This window comes from Helianthus annuus, chromosome 12 (genome assembly GCF_002127325.2).
Source record: "Helianthus annuus cultivar XRQ/B chromosome 12, HanXRQr2.0-SUNRISE, whole genome shotgun sequence".
NCBI classification, from domain to species: domain Eukaryota; kingdom Viridiplantae; phylum Streptophyta; class Magnoliopsida; order Asterales; family Asteraceae; genus Helianthus; species Helianthus annuus.
In genome coordinates this window covers 41708497-41732243 of record NC_035444.2, presented here as the reverse complement: position 1 = coordinate 41732243, position 23747 = coordinate 41708497, and the positions used below count along the sequence as shown (strand labels likewise).

General features: G+C 36.6%; 3 protein-coding genes and 1 long non-coding RNA gene across 4 annotated transcripts; all 4 read right to left on the bottom strand.

Annotated features, from left to right (window-relative positions):
* Positions 1–6214: 6214 nt before the first annotated feature.
* On the bottom strand, positions 6215–8852 carry LOC118484882. Its single transcript, XM_035980951.1, has 9 exons — positions 8699–8852; positions 8543–8620; positions 8358–8438; positions 8165–8236; positions 7789–8087; positions 7462–7632; positions 7214–7370; positions 7044–7139; positions 6215–6455 (listed from the first exon to the last, which is right to left on the bottom strand). Exons 1-9 carry the CDS (start codon positions 8846–8848, stop codon positions 6348–6350), a joined length of 1212 nt encoding a protein of 403 aa, XP_035836844.1. The 5' UTR covers positions 8849–8852; the 3' UTR covers positions 6215–6347.
* Positions 8853–12760: 3908 nt separating this feature from the next.
* On the bottom strand, positions 12761–16020 carry LOC118485042. The gene is made up of 2 exons (XM_035981259.1): positions 12926–16020; positions 12761–12815 (listed from the first exon to the last, which is right to left on the bottom strand). Exons 1-2 carry the CDS (start codon positions 16018–16020, stop codon positions 12761–12763), a joined length of 3150 nt encoding a protein of 1049 aa, XP_035837152.1.
* Positions 16021–16063: 43 nt separating this feature from the next.
* On the bottom strand, positions 16064–17086 carry LOC110896524. The gene is made up of 3 exons (XR_002567963.2): positions 16946–17086; positions 16802–16852; positions 16064–16155 (listed from the first exon to the last, which is right to left on the bottom strand). It is a non-coding gene; the product is annotated as an uncharacterized LOC110896524 (long non-coding RNA).
* A 2068-nt stretch (positions 17087–19154) lies between these two features.
* LOC110892647 lies at positions 19155–23399 on the bottom strand. Its single transcript, XM_022139799.1, has 2 exons — positions 22571–23399; positions 19155–19339 (listed from the first exon to the last, which is right to left on the bottom strand). The coding sequence occupies exons 1-2, from the start codon at positions 23397–23399 to the stop codon at positions 19155–19157; spliced, it is 1014 nt and encodes a 337-aa protein (XP_021995491.1).
* Positions 23400–23747: the final 348 nt, after the last annotated feature.

Sequence of the window (23747 nt, the reverse complement as noted above, 5' to 3'; positions counted from 1 at the left end):
TCTAAATTCAACTTCCCTGTCTGGCGGTAATCCTGGTAATTCTTCTGGAAAGACATCTGAAAATTGGGATACTACTGGAATTTCTTTTAATTCTTTTCCTTTAGTGTTAGTGATTATAGAAATCAAATATACTATAGATCCTTTTCTTATACAACTTGCAGTTTTCATCACAGAGATGAATTTAGTGGATCTAAAGGGTTTATCTCCTTTAATTGAGATCTTTTTACCTCTTGGTGATTTTAATTGAATTGTCTTTTGATCACATAAAATACTGGCTTTATTGGCTATTAACCAATCCATTCCTAGCACAACATCAAATCCTACCAGATTCATTGGGTAAAGGTTTGCCATAAATTTTTGATTTAAAATTTCTATTCTTGCCCCCTGCAAGATTTCAGAAATCCTAACAGTTTCTCCATTTGCGGTTTCTACTAGACATTCTTGTGGTAGTTTAGTTAATGATTTATTTAGGAATTTCCAAAACGAAGTATTAATAAAACTTTGGTTCGCACCAGAGTCAAATAATACTTTAGCAAAAATATCATTAACTAAAAACGTACCAGCAATGACGTCTGGAATCATCTTGGCTTCGTCTGCAGTCAAAACAAATGCTCTAGCATTTTTAGGATTCTTGTTGTTTGCAGCTGGAGTCAACTTTGGGCAGTTGGTCCTAATATGACCTTTTTCTCCACAATTGTAGCACATTCCATTACTGGTTTTTCTTCTGCAATTTTCTTCCTTGTGACCTGGCAACTTACAGAAATTGCAGTAATTGGAGCATCTTCCAGAATGCTTCTTCTTGCAGTTCCTGCAGTATGGTGCAGAGGTAGAACCTATATTCCTACGGTTAGAATTCCCAGGACGGAATTCTTGAGTAAACCTTTGGGTTAAGTTTCTCCTCTGATCTTCTTCCCTAGTATGGATTAGTTCATCTGTCAAGGTATTAGCTAGTTCTACAGTTTCTTCTATGGTTTGAGGTCTAGCTGCTTTGACTACATGCCTAATTTCTCCAATTAATCCCCAGATGTAACGGGAAATTAATACCGGTTCAGGTGATGCAAGGTTTGGTACTATCCTAGCATATTCAAAGAATGTGGTAGTGTAACCTTTACTGTCTACCCCGGTCATTCTAAGATTTAGAAATTTATTTGCTATTTGTTCTTTTTCATTGGGAGGGCAGAATTTCCTTTCTACCATGTTCTTAAATTCTTCCCACTCCATGTTATAAACCCTATCACTTCCTCTAGTTTGGAGAATAGTGTTCCACCATTCTAGGGCTGCATTCTTAAATAGATTTGAGGCAAACATTATTTTGTCTTCTTCAGCACACTTGCTTATTTTCAGAACTGCCTCAGTTTTCTCTATCCAGCGTAAAGCTGTAATGGGTCCTTCATTGCCCGAGAATTCTATTGGTTTGCAGGACCAAAATTCCTTGTAAGAACAACCATGTGGAATGGTTCTTCTTCTTTTAGGAATGGGCGCTTGAAGTACAAGTTCATTGTTCACGCTGTTTTCTGGTTCAGTTGGTCGCTTACTGCTATGCTTACTTTTATTATTCGCTTCTTGAACAGTTTGAATAATAAAGGGCATCGCATCTATAATTCCCTGTGCCACAATATGCTGAATGGCACTATTATCCATTTGGTTTCCGTTGTTATCGTTGTTCAGATTCTCGTTAACCACGTTATTGTTACTCTGGTTATCGTTATTCAGATTTTCTTGATTTCCCGCGTCGGCCATCTGAATTTTAGACATTTACCAATTATTAATATCGCAAATAATATTTGTGTATAACCAATCACATAACACACACTTTTTAACCAAAAGCGTCGAACATTGCGACTTTTACTCTTTTTATATACTATGCATCGATACACAATAGTACAGAAATTTAAAATTACAGTACCGACTGAAATGTAAAGCTACAATACTAGTAGTATGCATCCGTAGTTTTTTTTTTTTTCTAACACATACACACATATATTATTATATTATTATTATTATTATTACTACTACCATTTTTACCATCACCTTCACTAATATGGATTCATCCAAAAATCCATATTACGCTCATCGTATTTCCATACGAGGCGTTCTCCCACCTGTCGCATACGATCACTGCTTTCTAAAATTTCCTCCCCAAAAGTCCTAAGTTCCTGGACATTTTCTGCACTCATTGGGGGTGCAGGTTCTAGGATTGGGTTTGGAAACTGAGGTATGGGTTCCTGATACGGAGGCATAGGGGCTTGGTATGGGTATGGATTCTCTAAAATTTCCCTAACATATGCATCACTAATGTTGTAGGGATCTCGAGGATCTAACCCTGGATAAGCTCCTAAGTTGGGTATTGGCACATTTTCCTGAATTGGGTTTTGTTGCACGTAGTCCCTAACATCGTCCCACCAGGGGTCGTAGTTGTTTGGGTCTAGAGGATCAGGTGCAGGTACCCTAGGTATTTCCTCCGGGTTGAAATCAGGCATTTCTATCTGGTTTTCTATTTCCATGGGTTGATCAAGATTTTGTGGTTGGGGTGCTAGCATTTGTTCCAGGTTTGGATCAGCAGCAGTGGTTGCTAAAATGTGGATATTAGCGATACCCCTATTGAGCATATCCTGATTATAAGCATCAGTTTCTCTTTTTGCTGCGGCTAACACTCGCTGTTCCTGCAACTTTTTCATTCTTTTCCTACGCTCGTGCGCTCCCCTACTGAACCATCCCCTCTTTTTCTGAGGAAATGGCTCTTCAGACTGAGCCTTAAACACAAAGATTCCTTCTTCCGTGTCAGCAGAATACCCTGAGAGGGCAGGCTGAGAAGAGGAGGTGCCTTCGCTCCTAGGCGAACCAGACAGTTGACGATAGGCGTCAGAAGGTCCTTGGTCACTCATACTGTAAACTAACAAATAGTCAGATAACACGTAACAAGTAAATACAATTAAGCACGTATTTTCGTAATTTATTTCCTAACAATTTGAATTTTGATGTCAGCAGAACACTCCTGTGGCTGAATCAGTGGCATAGCTCTGATACCACCTCCTGTCACAACCCCCGATCCCTATTTCCCGGGAACGGGCGGCCGTGAGCTAGTTTCGGTGGTATCACGTTTATTTATTCAATTTGGCAGCGGAATTTTTCATCAGGACCGTAGTTAGGAAATATTTAAATCAGAGTAAACCACCTTATTTTATAATATCAAACACATGGGTAAAACCCAAGTTTTTATTACAAACTGAATTACAGGGATAAATCCCACTTTATTGAAATAAAACGCTTTCTTTTATTTAGGTAACTTTTATTGCCACTTTTCCAAGCCTCCAGTGCTGTCCAGCTGGCTTCTATTTGGCTTTCACATTGCGTTACCTGAAACGCGTTTTAAAAAGGTTTTGTCAGTGGGAAATACTGGTGAGTGAATCCCAGTTTAATCAAGTTTAAATAAAAAGTCACAGTGAACAGTATTGAGGGCGATCCCGCAATTACATTTGTTTCCAAGTTATATCAATTATCACCCATGGTACTGTCGATACCCGACTTGTGGTAATGTTACTCCATATCCAGGTTTCCTATCCAGGTTGTAACAATTTTGTATACAAAACCCCAACATACCCGTGATAATTGTATTCTTACAAATACTCAATAACTGTTATTTGCATAGAAAAGTATGCAAGGTTTTGTAAAAACATTTAACAAAAAGTGGATCAACTCACATTGCTGTTTTAGGTTATCCTTTATGATTTCCTGGTGAATATCTATAATTTACACAAATGCACGTGTGTTAGTATAATAACCCAATTTAACATTAGTAATACCCTCCCCGAGACGGCATTCCAACGACTACGTCGGGCAGAACCACGACAGCCGTTACGGAACCCTAGATCAATCGGGCAGCGTATCTAATACGTCTCCAGGGGTTATAATACTTACATCGTAGCAGAACCTCGCTATTTTAGGGGGTATAATACCCGGGTATAGTGTACACTACTCAGAAATTAAGAAAGAAAGAAAAGATTTGAGCGATCAGACTGAAGGCCCGATGCCTCCTATTTATATTGCTGAAATTGGACTCCCACGCGGCCCGCGTGGAGTTTGGGCCAAGTCTACGCGGCCCGCGTCAACAGGCGGTCAACGCGTAGCTTGGTCCGGTCAGCTCCTAGCTTCGACACGAGTTGGACACGTGGCTTCTCCGGGCTGTGCCACAAACCAGGACACTCGCGGCCCGCCTTCACTTATCCAACTATGTACGCGGCCCGCTTGGGCTTAAGGTTTTGGCCGTATCTGGTTCTCCTACTCGCGCGGCCCGCGTTAGGTTGAGGTGAGGTCTATGCGGCCCGCCTCAACTTAACTTTTATTGTTTTTATTTATTTTATATAATATAATCTAGTTCGAGGGCTCGGTTTTCACATACGGGGTACATATAAAGACACATAGATATATTTAAAGATATATTAGGGTATCAGAATTATTATGAGGATGTTGGTTTTACCGAGGGTTGTTATAGCAATAGTAACACAATCGTTCACGTTGGGTTCGTCGTTTTCTTTCATTTTTCTCATCAATGTAATGTTGACAGGGCATTGATGTGGCAGTCGGTTTAATTTCTGCATCGGATCTTGTAGTGGCTCTGATACCACTATGTTGGCCATCCGAAACATCTCAACCATCATCATTTGAGTAAACATTTGCAGCGGAAGTTGCAAAACGATTTGCAGCCATGGTGGATATAAATGTGCAAAACAAGAACAATGCAGAATATTGAAAGAAAGAAGGATAATTGAGGGACACTTTCGATTAGCGGGAAAATGTCTTGGTAACCGGCAAATATTTGCCGGTATTACATATATATACATCACTTGATGGCGGTTAGATTTGGCGGGTAACTGCCATTGCAGTTTAGTTTGAAATGATCACCCGCTTATCTTTAAACCGCTTATCATTATTGTCCTAATATACTAATATTCCGACTACATATCATACATACACATATTGTTCGGATAATTATAAAACATAACTAAAGTTTAACTAACATTAAAGTGAACATATTTCCAACATTTCTATCATCAAACATGAATGTTGTCACCTTTTGGCTGTTCCCTGATAATGTAGTTATGTACTCTTGTTGTTACGCTGGTGTTGATACATATTATGTGGTCGCGACTCGACTCGGTTCGACTTGGCTCGGTTCGACTCGGTTAGGTTCGGCTCAAGCCCGACGTCACGACATTCCTCCGTCGTGCGTCCCAGAGTTCGACACGCGAAGCACGGAGAGCCGAGAACACTTCCCGCTTGACACATCATCATGACATCATCATGATGTCATGATGATGTCAAGACTTTGACTAAAATGTACATATTTGAATCAAGTGGAATTCACTACGTGCATGAGTATGTTCATTAACTTGGGCCAATCAGCATACAGCATGGACTTCAACTTCTTGGGCCAAAGCCCATCTTCGGCGAAACACTATGAGAGTCGACGAAACAAAGCTGTTTCGTCGACAATCATTCACTTTCGTCAAACAATGTCCATTTCGTCAAACATGGATGTGATTCGCCAAGTTGTGATTCGCCAAGATCTGAATCGTTGTGTCTGTGACTATAAATAGACTGTCTGTGGATAGGAGTGCTAAACGGGTCGTGTCCGCGGGTTGGCGGGTTCAACCCGACCCGAACACGAAATTTTTACACAAACCCGAACCCGACCCGAACCCGAAAATCATATCATACATAAGAACCCGAACACGACCCGAATTTTCGTGGGTTGACCCGAACACGACCCGTTCAACCCGAATTTTTTATTTTTTTTTCTAAAATTAATATATTAAAATTAAAATTTACTTAAAAACACAAATGTATATAACACACTAGTACAAAATCAATTGATTTTGGGCGGTGTAAACAACATTTTAGGGGGTTTTAGAAACGCCCAGAAAGGTATCGCTGGAAAAAGGTAAAATGTATTTTGGGCTCTCCCTAAAACCGCCTAAAGTCAATATAATGTATTCTGGGCGCTCCCTGAAACCGCCCAAAATCAATTTAAACCGCTCAAAATAAGTATCGCCCAAACGAAGCCAAAACCGCCTAGACTGACCAAAATAATTGACTGACCAAAATAATTTTATTATACAGCTAAATAATATTAATAATCCAGCATTACCTCAAGCACAATTCAAAATAATTAATCTGAAAAAAATAAATAAAAAATGAAGAATCCCAAATATAACTTAAAATATATAAATGCAGCCAAACACCAACATGAGTCTCATACTCAGTTTACAGAAAATGCAGCCAAACACCAACATGAGTCTCATACTTAGTTTACAAAAATTGTTCAAACTACAATACTAAGGTAGTCTCTAATTCTTGCTTTTATCATTAAACACAGCTGCAAAAAACCGACACATGATGTTTTCAACCAGCTTGTCGATTTCCACTCCAGTTATCTCTGTTGTGTCGTTCCACATCTAAAAAGACAAATAAAAAATAAGTGAGATACATACAAATATATATATATATATATATAGAGAGAGAGAGAGAGTAACAAAGTCGATATATATTAAACCTAAATCTGCTAACATCCAAACCCGCGTAACCGGAAGAATATAAAAGGATTTAAATTCACATTGCAATATCGATTCACATTGTAAACCCAAATCTCACACTATTATTTCTCCTTTAAGCTTAACATAAATCTATTAAACGTGTAATTTAAATTCTGTCATTTAGTGACTGGAAGATCACGGTTTTGAATCACAAGGACAGGTCTATTTTGCATAACAAAAACAAAATAGCACATACAAAGAATCCCCCTTTAAATACCATTTCTTTTCCTTTATCGGGCTTTCGCGTCTGAATTAGAATGCCATAAAAATATTTTCCATTTAAAAAGTGCTCATACATAAGAACAGCCAAACAACTATACCATAACCAGTTAAGCACAATGGAAATCTGATGATGTTGTTTCTTCTCTAAGTCAAATAATACAATTGTAAACCTAATTAACACGAACAACACGCCTAAGTCAAAGAACGTAAAAAAAATAGAAAACTTACATTGTTTGGAAAACCGAACTGCCTTGAAATAACAAACTCGAACATGTTTCTAACTACTAAGAATCCACACTCCCATGATCCTTCTTGCTGCTTACACTACATTAAATTAAAAGAAAAATCAATTAATAAAATAACACTTAATTTTATAAAATGAATTATGAATAACATACTTTAACCATCTTCCAAGTAAAACGGCCTCCAAATGAAGTTTCTATTGCATTTGTTAGAGAATAATGACTTTTATTCTTCTTGCCCCTCAAATAAGTTGAATCCAAAATCCAACCTTTACGTTCCGAAGGGGAGACGATAAACAACACCCAATGACGACTTCAAAGAAGAAAGATACGGTCATTGCAAAAAAATCAGTAATAAAATAGGAAAATTAATTATTATACATTAAAATAAAATTATATATTACCTATATAAGAATGGAGCAAGAAAATATTTCTTTCCCTCATGAAGTTTGTAAACCTCGACCAAGTGTTCTTTAACACTAGGCAAATTTTCCTCACACTCTTTCCCGGTAATTCGTTGAGTATTGAAGTAGGCGACTTGAGTAGCATTTTTTAGACGATGGCCGAACAAAAACCTAATATCAATAAAGTAAATATTATTAAGTTGTGAGATAAAAATATTATTAAGTTGCAAGATAAAAATAATAATAATAATAATAATAATAATAATAATAATAATAATAATAATAATAATAATAATAATAATAATAATAATAATAATAGTAACTTACATTTGACACCAATGTATAAAGCTGGCATCAAGCAACCCGTTCGCTAGAAATTGCAACATACCCTCATATTCAACGTTCTCAACTCGAGGACTGAACTCGGTTTCTGGGTACATCCCATGAGGCCAATTAATCTCAATGCTCATATCGCCGTCATAGTGTTTTGTTAATCGGGTAGCCAATGAAATCATACTTTGAGGGCGCAAATTCTCGATATTCCACAAGGCGGTTTTTATGTCTTGTTCAAGCTTTGACAATGTAGGAGCTTGAGGTTGTTCAACAAGAACCTCATGCTGGGAAAACTACATTATTTGAAAAACAAATTTTCAGAAAAAAAAAACAATACATATATACGTATGATATATCAGTTTTTGAATACCATCTCATCCAGTTCCTCTTCTGATCCGTCAACATCATGTTGAGTGGAAACATCATGTGCGCCAAATAGAAACTACATTAGTTAAAAAAAATAAATTATTACTACATTGATTCTTTTATATATATACACACACATAGATACATATTGAGAGAAAGAGAGAGAGTTATGAAACAGATTATTAGTACATGATTACCTCATCACCAAAACTTTCAATCATAGTCGCATCAATTTGATAACATTCATGACTTTCGTCTTGTTCAATGGGAACCTCCAACTATAAGAGCCATTAAAATTGTTATATTATAAACCAAAATTATTAGAAATTATCTACTACCCGGACCCGAGAAACCCAACCCAACACCAAACAAGGATCCTAACCTCAGGCCGATAACATGTGTTGTCCTGAGCTGGTTGCTTCAATGCTGGATTCTGAGAAGTTGCTTCAGTGCTTGAAAGCTACAATTTAACAAACATATTAGAAAAGTCTTACTAAGAATAGAAACAAACTATTATATAATTTGTATACAACAATACCTTTACCAAAGAAAGTGGCCACTGAATAAACCAACCAATAGCATCACCTATATATTTAAGTGCATCATAGCGTGAAAGTTCAGGAAGAGACGTTTTCTTGTACAACTGATAGATTTCAACTACTTGTATTTTCACGTAGCCCTCGGCCATAGGTCCCGTATGTATAGTCCTACTTGGACTAGGATGAAGATACGCCGTCCCGACTATTTGTTCTCTTTTAGAAGGGGATGGGTGTAACAATTCACATAATGTTGGCTCCTGCAAAACGACATTACATTTTTAAAAGAAATATTATATATAAACCATTTTGTATACTAAACATCATACAAATATAATCACCTCAATTAATGGATATTGAATATGACATCCACCAGATGTATCATTCTCGCCACAACTATTAGGGCTAGAGTCCAACCCACTGTAGCTTCTTGTTTGATTGGAAGGCATGTTATCTTGATGTTGTTGTCTACCGCCTTGAAACAAGCCTTCCCGAACCTGTGTACGTCCTGTAATCGATATAAACACCTAAGTATGAAATGGGAATAATATTCCAATCAAGTGACTAAAACATATATTCAAACATGTTGAGAACAAATTATAGACATAAAAAACAAGTTGTGTTTTTATATTTACTGCTATAGACATAAGTTCAGATGCTATTAACCATAATATAATGTTAAAAATAATATCTAAATGTATATGACGTCCAATCAGCCAGATTATAAAGTCAAATATGAACATTTAGCTATTATATAATACAATCATTATATCACAAATAAAATTACCTATAATATTAGAAATCGTACGCGACCGGCCTCCGTGCTCAGGTCCTAGTAACCTGGTTAGTGGATCCTCCTTGTTAGAAAAATAACTACCATCATCAATCATTTTTCTTTCGAAAACAGCCTACAAAACATATATACAATTATTAGAACATTTGACATTAATATATATTATTAAACAAATAAACATTACTTACTAGTTTAATTGACTCTGCTCGCGTGCTTGCACATAGTGAATACAACTTAGTTTTCCGATTTCGTTTTGCTCTACTAACAATATACCTTTTGGAGCGATAGTCTTGAACATTTTTAAGGAAAGAATACACAGGTACAAGTTGCGACCATATTTTCTCAAGGCGAGGACTCAAAGCCGCAAACCCGGTGCGTCCTAAGCGAGTTGGGTTTTTGTTTGCCTTCGCACTTGCTCTTGCTTTTCGACTTTTTTTCTTCACATTAATAAACAAATTGTTATTATGTTATAGTTACATATATATAACACTAGTTATAAATCATAATATTATATGTAACTCACATATACCTCAAATTCCTTCCCACTCCTTTGGGTGACGAATTCCTTCCAATGCTCTGAATCGAGATTCTTATACGTCTCAAAAGGAGTTAAGCCTTTCCTTACGAATTCTGTTGTAAGGTAACTCCGCCAATTTGTATGACGTTTTTTAGCATTTTTTAGTATGAATTTTTTAGGAGCTTCGCTACCAATATGCCATTGTCTCTGCATATTTATAAAACAAAAGATTAACAATTATAATTCATATATCTAACAAAATATAAATTTATATACCTTGATATCTAGCCAAAGTTCTTCCCATTTTTCCTTTCCAAATTTACCAGACGGGATGTGATAAGAAAATTCAGCTTTCAATTTCACTCCTAACCATAAAGTGAAGTCATTGGCATTTCTGCCAATTGGTTGCATTAGCTGATTGAGTTCAATTGTGAACTCACAATCCTTCTTGGAAAATGTGGCTGCCCCACGTTTCCCACCCTTCCCACGATTTGACATCTTTGATAAATTATACAACAAAAAAGAAATTAACAAACTCATTAGTATTTTAACAACCTAAGGGATAAAGAAATTATAAATTGTTTTGTTAATGAAAAGGTTAATATGTAAAACAAATGAGTGAGACGAATCTACTTGTAAATAGAACTTGTTTTGTTGTACATATAGCAATGCCAGGTGTACGCGATATTAGCGCCTCGTGCCTTTGCCTTTAGAACCTAAAGGCATCGGTCTCATACTTTTTTGACAAATAGACTTACAAAACAGTACACAAATAGTAATCTATAAACAGCTGTATCATAGAACGTACAAGGCCGCAAGAATGAAGTGTTCAAGTTCAAAGGGAGATGTATCAAACATATCTAGAAAAGGGCAGATACAAACTCATCATATATCAAAGATGGCAGCCTACCTTAAATGCCCAAAAAAATATATAACCTATCAAATATGCAACTTACAGAAGGGTTCAGTTGGTCAAATGTGAATTTATTATAATATGTCATATTTAACACCTCATCTATCTATCTGGAGAGTTAAAGTCCAACAAAATATATTATTAATCACAGTGGACAAGGAGAACCCAAATACACAATCGACAAATTCACATTAACATACATGGAATCAAGGGACCACAAGATACTCTTAAACCCCACAAAATCCAACATAAAGACACCACACGTGGAATCACATTCAACAAAATCTAACATATATTCAACTTTAACTACTTCTCAAAGAATATGAACATAAACATGTATATTCAAAAATAGTGAATTTTAACTAAAAGCTTGCAAAAAAAATTGAAGATTTAAGCAAAAAAAAAAAAACAAGGGTTCTTACTGAAAAAAGGGGAAGACGTAATCTGTAGAAACTGCGCGATGGAGATGAATGACCAGAAAGATGATGGAGGTTTTGTCGATGGAGGTTTATTTCATGGGTTTGATGGAGGTTTCCAAGGGGTGGGGCGGGCTGGATTTTATGATTAGGCGGGCTGGGTTTTGCTAAAATTTCGATTTTGGCGGGCACTAATTTTACTAAAATTTCGATTTTAAGAAGAGAATACAAAGATAAACAACAACATTTAAAAGCTCCCTTAGATTTGTCTGGAACTTCTTTGAAGAAGAAGAAGAGTAAATATTAAGTGAAGGAAATTAGAAAAGAGGTTATAGTTGGGGTGGTTTTCCATATTCCCAAAGCTATGTGTAGGGTGGCTTCATGTTCCCAAAGCTCTGTAGGATGGCTTGAAAAAAAAAATGAATTAGTCTATTTAGTTGGATAATACATAGACACAACAAAAGTTATTATGCCGTTCAAAAAAAAAAAAAAAAAACAAAGGATAGCTTGAAAATAACTTGGTATTTTCATGAAATATATTATGAGAATACAATAATTTTATATGAGAATTATAGTAAAAGTAAAATTTTAAAAGTGTAATTTCAAAAAAAAATTTAATGTCGGATGAATGAACTATTGGGAAAGTATAAAAAAATTAAGTAAAATTTTATTGTGAGGTTTTAATTTAAAGACACATGTGTGGATAGGGGTGTGAACTTTTGATACGGCCTGAAAACAAGACACGAACCTAACACGAAATTCGTGGATTTAGGTTTAGTCTAAACGGGTTCGGGTCAGTTTCAGGTTGAACCCGCGAATCTGTTTAGCTAAACGGGTCAGGTTCGAGTCAACCCGGCCGAGTTAACGGGTTGACCCGTTTAACCCATTTATATTATATTTTATTGTTTATAGTATTTTTATGTTATAAATCAATTTGGGTGTGTATTTTATGCATAATTATAACTTAAAAATAGAGATTGACATAATGTTTTATAATTAAATGCAATTTTATATGTATATATTTGTGTTTTTTAAAGTAAAATTTTAATTTTAACATATTAATTTGCGAAAAGAAAGTTTAAAATTCAAAATTCGGGTTGAACGGGTCCGGTTCGGGTCAACCCGCTAATATTCGGGTTATGGTCGAGTTCATATGTATGGCAAGATAGTTAAAACATAGTTATAAAAGTAACGATCTTTGCAGCGACACTGTTCAACCGAATAAAAAGTAGACATAACAACGTTGAACCAGGCATGCGCATTGCGGCTTGTTAAATCGCAAAAATTAGACTAAAACTTAAAATAAAGAAAAAAAACAACTAAGTCGATTTAGGACTCGTGCTTTACAACGGGATCGTCAAACAACAAAAATAAAAATATTGATCAAAGAAATGTCACTAAACGAAAAATTCCTAGAAAAATTGACTATTCTATCCCGTATACTCGAGCCACGTCCACTTCCACGTCTTGATTCAAAATCCTACAATTATTTAAAAAATAGAGTTAACGACTACAAATTAAAGTTATCATAGAAATAATATATACATATCAAACCTTAATCATTGAGTTTAACTTGGTGGGTCAACATACATCCCATCGGTGTGGTCGGATCGTGAGTAGGTGGCGCCCCTAATTGGCTCAACTAACGGTTGAATACCAACAGAAAATGGCGGTAGGTCGTCAAAATGGTCGTATTCTTCCTCGTCGACGACATTATCAACACCAAGGATACGTCGTTTGCCTTGTAATACGATGTGGTATCTTCGTTTACTCGGGTCATTTACATAGAACACTTGTGTGCAATGTGAAGCGAGAATAAATGGTTCAGATGGATAGCCATTTGTTGCAAGGTCAACAAGTGTAAAGCCATATTTGTCAACTTGAACACCTGTACTGTTGTTCACCCACTTGCATTTGAACACAGGAATAGTGTAAATGCTGTATTTTAGCTCCCAAATTTCTTGGATGACACCGTAATAAGACTCTTTGGCGATTTCTAACCTTACATTAGGATTCGTCCTATCGTATCTACTGGTTGATGCTATTACTGTAACCCCGCTGTTCTGCATTGTACTTTTCCCGTCTTGATCTTTTGTGTAAAACGTATACCCATTGATGTCATACCCTTGGTAAGATTTTACTCTATAGTCCGGACCTTGCCCCAATTGTTCCACAAGTGTTTCAACAATTGATTGACCATCAGTTACCTTTTTTTTCATCCATGAAGAAAACTCTTTGTTATGCTTAATTTCATGCCACATTTTGCTCTTGTGTGGGTAGGTTGATTGTATTAACTTCAAGTGTTCATTAACATACGGAGCAAGACAAGTCATATGATTTAAGACAGAAAAATGTGCAAGTTCTAAATCTTCCTTACTTGGGTTCAATATTTTCATACCCACGCCTCCTACCCCTTGTAGTTTACCGGAGTGACGAGATTGTGGGTGACCAATACTTTTGACACCTTCCAAATAACTTGTACAAAATTCAATCACCTCCTCGTAAGCATATCCTGTAACAATACTTCCATCAGGCCGATTATAATTTCTTACAAAAGATTTTAAGACACCCATATATCTTTCAAAAGGGTACATATAACGCAAAAATACAGGACCACAAGCCTTGATTTCTCCAACGATGTGAATCACCAGGTGAACCATAACATCAAAAAAGGACGGCGGGAAGTACATCTCTAGCTCACATAGTGTGATGGTAATTTCTTTTTGCCATACATCTAGTTCCTCGGGATCAATAACTTTTGAGTGAATCATGTTAAAAAACAAACAAAGTTTTGTGATTGTGTGTCGTGTGCTCTCTGGTAACAATCCACGGATAGCAATAGGAATCATATGTGTCATCAAAACATGACAATCATGAGACTTCATACCAATTAGTTTACGGTCTTTCAACGACACCAACCTTTTAATGTTTGCAGAATAGCAAGATGGAACTTTAATATCATGTAAACAATTACAAAACTTTGTTTTCTCTGCCTTTGACATTGTATAACACGCAGGTGGCAGATAAATACGATTACCTTTTTCTTGGGGGGCAAGCTCTTTACGTATACCCATTTCTTCCATGTCTTTACGAGCATTGATACCATCTTTAGTTTTTCCAGGAATGTCTAATAATAAGCCGATCAGGCTATCACATACATTCTTTTCAATATGCATAACATCTAGACAATGTCTAACTTGTAAATGCCTCCAATATGGTAAGTCCCAAAAGATTGACCTTTTTTTCCAAATGCCATCTTTATCAACACGAGTTCTTTTTCCCAAAACAGTATCTAGATTTTTAACTCGTGAAAATGCATCAAAACTCTTCGGTGCTTTTCCAGTCTCGGTATTTCCATTAAAGTTCGTCATGTTATTCCGATAACTATGACCCTGCGGAAGGAATCTTCGGTGTCCCATGTATACCATCTTTCTGCAGTTGTTTAAATACACCGAACTTGTATCGGCTTCACAAACTGGACAAGCTTTTTTACCTTTGGTAGTGTATCCGGACAAATTACCATACGCTGGGAAATCATTTATGGTGCAAAAAATCATGGCACTCAATCTAAAATATTCCTTCTTATAAGCATCATACACATTTTCACCAGTATTCCATAGAAGATTTAGATCATCGATCAAAGGGGACAGATAAACATCAATCTTATTACCAGGTTGTTTCGGACCCGGAATCAACAACGACATCATTATGTATTTTCGTTTCATGCATAGCCATGGTGGAAGATTATAAATGCAAAGAAGAACCGGCCACGTACTGTGACGACTGCTAGCATTTCTGAAAGGATTGATTCCATCAGAACTAAGCCCAAACCTTATGTTTCTAACCTCATTACTAAATTCTGGATATTTCCTATCAAAATTCTTCCATTGAAGTGAATCTGCCACATGTCTTAATTTCCCATCATTTATACGCTCGTCTGAATGCCATCGTAATAATTTTGCTTCTTTCTCGTTTGAAAATAATCGTTTTAGTCTCGGTAGAATTGGAAAATACCATATTAATTTAGCTGGTGGTCCATTTTTTGTCACATCGTTATCGTATTCACCAGTTTTACTTTTTCGCTTGTACCTAGATTCACCACACATAACACATTTATGACTGTTCTTGTACTCATTTCTATACAAGATGCAATCATTCGGACATGCATGTATTCTTTCAACTTCCAATCCCATTGGATTCATCATTTTTTTTGCTTGGTAAAACGAAATTGGTAACTCATTATCTTTTGGAAGAATGTCTTGCAAAACAACTAATAGATCTGTGAAACTTGTATCACTCCATCTATTTTTTGCCTTCAAGTTAAACAACTTTAACACAGCTTCAAGTTTTGAAATATTAGAATCGCTATATAATGGTTTATCTGCATCTTCAAGTAATTGTTGTAATTTTCCTTTATCGCCGATATCATTCTCTAAATCATTAAACATGTCATCTAAATTGTTATCATTTGAAATGTCCTCATTTAAATCGTCATCATTTAAATTGTCCTCGTATTGGAAATTTTCATATTCCTCATTGTCTAAATTAACCGATGTCGTGGCACCATCAACCCGTGATTCCCCATGCTTTGACCAACAAGTGTAACTAGGCATAAAACCATTTGCAAGCAAATGATATTCTATATCTCTAATATTTTCGGTTTTTTGAAAGGTTTTACAAATCATACAAGGACACCAAATCCATTTAGAGCCAACATTTCTTCGATGAGCTTCAGCAACCCTAAGAAAAGTAAAAACGCCTTGCGTATATATTTCAGAAGGACGCCCACTTTTGTACATCCAATATTCTCTATCTTCCATCTGAAAATTAAAATAATCAAATAAGTGATATCCAGTTTATGTACAAGTTGTTAATAGGTACTCTAAGGCGGTGGATCCTAACCCACTTTTTGAATATTCTATCTCATATGTATACATTTTAACGAGTTAACTATTTAAGAAAAAAATCGGCAGCGTTTCCCCTTAACTCCCCAAGTATGCAGTTAAACCGCAAACCCGAAGGAGTAGGGGAAACAACTGTCGATTCTTTCCTTAAATAGTCAACACGTTAAATGTACACATGTCCTAATGAGATAGAATATTCAAAAAGCAGTCCCAACGGGGACAATCCAAAATTTATCTCTATTAGATAAATTTTGGACGGGTATACTCTACAAGGTTATCTTCAAATGCATAGGTATTCATATATGCACACACACTCGCACAAAAATATCCAACATACTAGGGGTCTTCACGGTCCGGTTTTGACGGTTTTTAGGTCAAATCGTGAGCGAAACCGTTAGTAACGGTTTATGAAAATCAAAATCCAAACTGTTGAAATTTAAAACCAGACCGCTACTTACGGTTTGGGTGGTTTCACGGTTTTAAACCAAATCATGAACACCCGTAATACATGCATATAAATAATCTTATAAAAATAGAATACATGAATATAACTTTTTTTTACCTTTACTTCTTTGAATGATGAACAAAAAAGGTCAGAATAATTCAGTTATATCTACAAATAACAAAAATATAACCAATTAATATATTATAAATCAACAATATATATACATGTATAGATATGAATAATAAATATATGTAACTATACCTTGATATTGATGGAGGATTGAACAGAGAAAAAGAAAATGATGAGAGGAAGAAATTAGGGCACCTGATTTTGATATTTTGTTTGAAAGTGGGAGGTGGAGAGTAAGATTCGTAGGTAGTTTGTTGTAAATTCGCCTAAAGTAAACAATAAAACGTTTTTTGGGCGATTTTACACATATTCTAGGCGGTTTTGTAGTGTTAACCGCCCAAAAATGATTCAATAAACAATCAAAAATAATAAAAAAGGTTTTTTGGGCGCTTTTACATATAATCTGGGCGGTTTTATAGTAAAAAAAATATATAATAAAGATTCTGGGCGGTTTTATAAAATGAACCACCCAAAATACATTCACAAAACGCCTAAAAAAACTAATTTTCTACTAGTGACAATATCATATTTAAATTGTAAAATCTATGTTAATTTCTCTTTTTAAGTTATAATCATTGCATAAAATACACACCCCATTTAATTTATGACATAAAATATATTGTAAAAAAATATAATATAGTATAAATGTGTTAAATGGGTCAACCCGCCAACCCGACCAGGTTGACCCGAACCCGACCCGTTAACCTAAACGGGTTCGCGGGTTCAACCTGAAACTGACCCGAACCCGTTTAGACTAAACCTAAACCCGCGAATTTCGTGTTAGGTTCGTGTCGGGTTTTCGGGTCGTGTTAGAAACTCACGCCCCTATCTGTGGATAAGAAATTATGAGAACACAGAGAGAACTGAGAGCACACACACACGAGTGTTTTAGAGGGTTTGCAAAACACATTTGTAAACATTGCTTTGTAACCGAATCTTTCATACGTATTAATACAGATGTGTTAATCGGTGAATATTGCGTGTCGTGTTTTTGCTTGTTCTATCTCGGTTTGCCTTTCCGGTTGGATTCCGCACAACCGGGTTGGTTCGTACACAAGGATTAGGCGACTAGATCCTCCTAGCCGGACCTACAAGTGGTATCAGAGCCTTGGCTCTTCTCCTTGTTAAAACCGAGTGTGTTCTTGGTTTGTTTTTCGGGTGTTAAAATTCACATTTTCTGGAAAAACATTCTAAAAATCGGGTTTAATCTTGTGCTTTTGCTTTGTGTTTTGTTAAAAACCTTGTTTAATTGATGTTTACATGTTAAAATAGGTTTTTATTAAACACTATCTATCAAAACCGTGAGTTCGGAAAGTTTTCGGTTCACCGGAAACTTCAAAAGTTCATCGTGTTCTTGCAATCTTCAAAGTGTTCTTCAAAATATTACACTTTTTGATCTTTGATAATTGTATGTGAAAGGTATTTGTGTGTTGGGAAGTGATATCAGATTAAAATAATCACACCTTGCTTGTTTGGTGAAACAAGCCGAAAGTAGTTGTCTGGTGTGTCAGGAAGATAAGGTCAAGCTGACACCAACTTTTCACCAACTCAGTTACCTTTTTGACGAAACAAAACATCAACGAAACAAGTTCCATTTCGCCAAAACCTTCATCGACGAAACACTAGTGGGATTTGAATTCTGTTTCGTCAACTATAGTGGGCTCTAAATTAGTCATTGGGCTTATCTTCTTTCGCCAAGCCCATATAATATCCCTGTTTCGTCAAAGCCCAAGAACCAAAAAGGAATCTTTTTTTTTTCGTTGAGATTAACAAGCCCTTTCGTCATTCAAGTACTATTAAAAAAAGGGACTTAGTGTTTTGGCCACCGTTTAGTAAATTAAAAAGGCCCAAGTACTATTATTAAAAAAAAGGACTTAGTGTTTTGGCCACCTTTTCGTTGATTTTTTTTTTTTTTTTTAAAAAAGGGCCAAAGTTAAATCATTTCATCATTTGAGTGGTTGAAAAGTCCAAAAGAAAAATAGTTCGTTTGTTTAATCGGGCGTTGTTCTTGTTTCGTTGACTTTAATTTGGCACTTAGTGGGTGTGCCTCATTGAAAAAGTCTTGGTCTTATTTTAATTTTCTATTTTGACTTAGTGGGCTTGTTTGTTGAAAAAGAATTGGGATTATTTTTAAAATTCTATTTCATCAATCATTGGACTATCACAAACTTTGGACCTGTTTCGTCAAAGATTAAAGTTGTTTAATTTGTTTCGTGGAAGGAGTTCTGTTTATTCAAGTCTGTTTCGTAGAAAATTGTTTCGTCGAAACACTTTGTGAAATTTTAACAGAAGGGTTGAAATTGTGATTTAACTGTGTGATTTGAGCGTGTTTATCAGGTGATCATTTCTCCATATCAACAATGAATCCGAGTTGGTGGGGTACTCCGTCTGTAGATGAAGGAAATCCGAGTTGGTGGGGTACTCCAGCTCTGGATGGGGGAAAATATAGAAGTACAGGTTTGTCACCATCATGGGCCGAATCTCCCACACGACCTCGAATTACGGCAGAACAATGGGCATCGGTTACTAATCAAAAGCAAAGTGAACCGAAAATGACAACAGATTTATATGGCAATCCGATACAAGCTCCTGTAAAGCCAGCTCCAACCACAGACTTGTATGGAAATCCATTACCCCCAGTTGTTTTACAACCCCATCGTTCTACTGTAGAACCATCATCTCTTGATCCAAAGAACAGCAGTCACACAAAAACGGCGTTGTATGCTGAAATTGTCAAAGATGCAAGCAATGGTGAATCCTCGGGAAATAATGACAGTTCTGAACATGACAGAAGTTCAGATGAAGATGTTTCAACTTCAGTTGAGGATGATACAACTTCGAGTTTAAGCGAGGATGGATCTGAATGTGAATCATCAAGGGAGGTTATTATTTCTGATGCAAAAAGGCCAACATCTGAGAGTGATTCCAGTCAGGTATGTGTCGATGAACCCACTGCTGTAAATTGTGATAATTGTGCTAGATTAAGAGTTAAGTGTGCTGATTTAGAAGCAAACATGTCTGAGTTGCAAGGCAAACATGATGCTTTACAAGCTAGTTTGTTTGACTTGCAAGACAAACATGTTTCATTGAATGCCAAGTGGTGTGAATTGCAAAGCAAACACGAAGCTTTGCAAGAGAAATATGATGTGACGTTTATCCACAACCAGAAGTTGACCGTGGATCTTTCAAAATGCACTGAAGCCAACATGTTTTATGTGAACCATGAAAAAGAGTTTAAGTCGGTAATTGAGAACTTGAGGAAAGATAAAACCGAATTAACTAAAATGGTTTCCAGAAAACAAACTGACATTAATTTGTATATATCTCGCCTTGAGATAATGCAAAAGGAGATGGCTTGTGTCAAAACTGAAAGTGAAGCGATCCAGCTTAAGCTAGACAGTTATTTGAGCTCTAGCTATGTGTTGGATCACATCATTGACGTTCAGAAAGAAAAACAGGATGTCACATGCATAGGATACAAGAAATGTCCACCACCAGTGAGACACAATTATGATGCAATGCCTGACGAGGAAGACAGAACCTTCTTTGAACCATCTGTTCCTTTGGATGTAAAGGAATTTGCAACAGGACTCGGATACAAGAAAGAAGTATCATCCGATTCAGATGTATCAGCAGATACATGTGTGTCTTCTGCTGAACTGAATCAGGATCCTCCAGTCATTATTGAGGATGCTGATTCTTCTGATGATGAATCTGATGATACTATCCCTGCAAAGTCTGATGCGGAAATCAAAGAAGAGGACATACCTCTTGAGAATCATATTCTATGTGATCCTCCTGCAAAACCCGCTAAGACTGTTGCAATCCAGTCCACATCTGAAAAAGAGTCGGAGAGTGTGAATTTGCTGTACACTCTTATTGGTGATGATAAAATCTACTCAGACAAAGATTTTCCTATTAAGAATGTTAATCAATCTTTAATAAGTAAAGTCTTTGAAAATTCGACAAGTAAGTTTTTGGGAAAGACAGGATCACGTGTTACAGTAACACAATGTCCTCCTATTCCAAAGGCCGAAGTTCGAAAACAATTTGGCAATAAGAAATTACCAACAGTGCAAAAACAGCAAAATCACACCAAATCAAAAGAAAATTTACCGGCTCAAGCTCAAAAGAAGCCGGATCAAAAGAAGAACAAAAATGTAAACTTTGTGAAATCGACGGGAACGGACAAAATCGAAACGTTTGAAAACAAATCTAACTTAGATTTTGTTAAGAAAGCAATTGTTCAGAAAAGAAATGAACCAAGCAGTTCAAAACCTAGTACTTCGGGTTCACAAAGTTCATCCTCATCGGCAAGACGATCACATGATACTTCGGGTTTTGTTGAACGAAGATCATGTTTTGAATGTGGTACAATTGGACATATAATTCGAAATTGTCCATATCTTCATAAGTTGAAAGCAAAGGTTGATGATCCATGTGAACAAAATCATGCCGCCCAAGAGAATGGAAAAGTCAAACAGGGCAAAAACAAGAAAACGGTTCGGAAGATAAACTTTGTGAAATCAAGAGGGACTGATAAAATTGATACTTTTGAAAACAAATCCAACAAGGATTCTGTTAAACAAAGTAAAATTTTGAAAAGAAACAGTCAAAACAACTATACACAACAAACAAACGGTTGTTATGTAGGACCAAGTACCTCAAGATCACGAAGTTCATCATCCAGCTATTACAGTTATGATACTCCGAGGTTTGTTGAGCGGAGATCATGCTTTGAATGTTGTGAGTATGGACACATCATTAAGAATTGCCCATATCTCACCAAGGGAAAGTCAAAAGTTGATGCCCCCCATGGTAGCAATTACCATAAAAGATCTGTTTCACCAAAACAGGACCCTCGTCTGGTTAAACAACGAGAAAAGAAACAGAAAAAGAAACAAAGAAAAGAAGTTGAAAAGGTTTTGAAACCGGAGTTCATCCAAACAAAATCTGTTAAATCGGATGTTAAACATGAAAAACAGAAACAACTTTGGATACCAAAACCGGTAACTGTTTCGGGGGGAGCTACATCAATTCCGAATCATCGGGAAATGGATGTTACAATTCTCGATGATGACGGACGACCCAAGTCTGTGAAGGCTTGGGTCCCCCTCTCCAACTAATCTCTGAATGAGTGTGCAGGATGTTCCAGGATGAACTATTGATAGTCTTAGGATTGTTGATAGTGGAGCGTCCATGCACAAGATTGGCGACATAAGGCTCCGAAATATTGTTACAAACTAGGAGAATGTTGTTGCCATTGATGGAGAGAGAGGGAAAAAGAAAAAAAAAAGAAGAATATATTGGTGAAAGAATGTGGTTGAATGAAGTTGCAAAATTCGACCAGATGAAGAAAGTGCCAAAATTTGGTTGTTATGGTTTTTGATCGGGGCCTCAGGAAAGATTTCAATGAAATGTACACACCTGCAGAACGTCTGAAGTTCACAATCAGCAAGATGAACGTGCAGTGTATATTTCTTCGGGGTGTGATTGGAGAAAATGGGTTGTTGAACAAATCAACCGGGTATACAAATGCCTTGGCGGGGATTAAACAACCGCACACTACTTCTCAAGAGGAAGACAAAGACCTTCGCTGGTGCAATGTGTAAGACCAGCCGGAACCCAAGGTTTTTGATCTTGTTGCTGTGAAGAGATTTCTTAGTAGCTACAAAAATCGACTTTGAAGTCCACAACGGGTGGATATCCAGTTTGGGAGAGTGCTCAGATTCCTTGCAATGCACGAAGCAGTTATACTTAGGTCGGTTCTTGCAAACTTCCTCCAACTTCTAGAATTTCCGTTTCTAGGTCTAGATGTAGATCCTTCGTTTCTGGGACTTTGCCTGTTTCCGTTGTTTCGCCAATTTCCACGCGTCTGGTTAAATCTACCACGACCGCGGTTTCCAGATTTCCTTCCTCTGGAGTTATCCTGATGTGTGAACATGAGCCTATCTTGGCTTTCTCCTTGATTTCCTTTCTTTAACTTGAGTCGTTCTTCATACGTCTTCAGTCTTCCGACCGCTTCTTCTAGCGTCATGGTTTCTAGATCGGAGTATTGTTCCATAGAGGCAACGATTTGAGTAAACTTATCCGGTACGCCATTTAGGAGTTTGCGTACTAGACTCGGTTGACTCAATGTCGTTCCTACTTCAGTTGCCCAGGTAACGATACTATTAATCTTTGCGGTAAACGAATCAATAGTGTCGTCATCCTTCATTTGCAACAGTTCAAATTCTGACAATAGCGTGTGCATACGCGCCTTTTGTACCCGATCAACACCAACGTGTCTAACCTTTAGATTATCCCAAATCTCTTTTGCAGTTTTACAACTTGCAACTTGCAATACAACGTCTTCTGGTATTGCTTGAAACAGATATGCAATTGCAGACTTATCTTTCTTAGTGTCTACCGTTGCATTTTCTGCCGGTTCGATCGTTTCCCACAAACCATTCGCTTCAAGAATCGTCTTGATACGAATAGCCCAAACCGTATAGTTTGTAGGTTTAAGAATTGGGCACTGAAACTGGGAAAGAGAATTTCCTTCTTTCTGTATTATTATCGGACTTTGTCCGGTTGATCCTGACATATCTTCCTGCCGAATAATCTTCACTTCTAATAAACTTTTCTTGGTTTCAATAGATCTCAACAACCCCGATTACCCGAATCGTGTAATAACCAAACAACCAAAAATAATCTAATTCGCACTAAAACCCCGGAATCAAAAACAAAACCTAGATTCCTAACCGTTCGGTTCGACCGACTTCCCTAGAACCGAAAATAAAATTCTGACATTGAACTTTGCGAATTTAAAAACGAAAATGAAACCTGATCGCGAATTCCCTGCGATGCCTTGCGATTCCCACGCTTAGAGCCTGATGCTCTGATACCAATTTGTTTGCCCGAACTGGATCTTGATCTCTAAATGAGCGTGATA

Excerpts from the sequence above, each read along its gene's own strand:
- LOC118484882 (XM_035980951.1), bottom strand. The coding sequence starts at position 8,848 with ATGGCCGAGGGCTACGTGAAAATACAAGTAGTTGAAATCTATCAGTTG. Across the intron at positions 7,633-7,788 it reads TTTATACATTGGTGTCAAAT|GTTTTTGTTCGGCCATCGTC; the intron begins GTAAGTTACTAT and ends TATTGATATTAG. Across the intron at positions 6,456-7,043 it reads AGTTCGGTTTTCCAAACAAT|ATGTGGAACGACACAACAGA; the intron begins GTAAGTTTTCTA and ends TTGTCTTTTTAG.
- LOC118485042 (XM_035981259.1), bottom strand. The coding sequence starts at position 16,020 with ATGATTTGTAAAACCTTTCAAAAAACCGAAAATATTAGAGATATAGAA. Across the intron at positions 12,816-12,925 it reads TCCGACCACACCGATGGGAT|GATTTTGAATCAAGACGTGG; the intron begins GTATGTTGACCC and ends AAATAATTGTAG.
- LOC110892647 (XM_022139799.1), bottom strand. The coding sequence starts at position 23,399 with ATGTCAGGATCAACCGGACAAAGTCCGATAATAATACAGAAAGAAGGA. Across the intron at positions 19,340-22,570 it reads GTTTGCAAGAACCGACCTAA|TAACCGATGCCCATTGTTCT; the intron begins GTATAACTGCTT and ends GCTTTTGATTAG.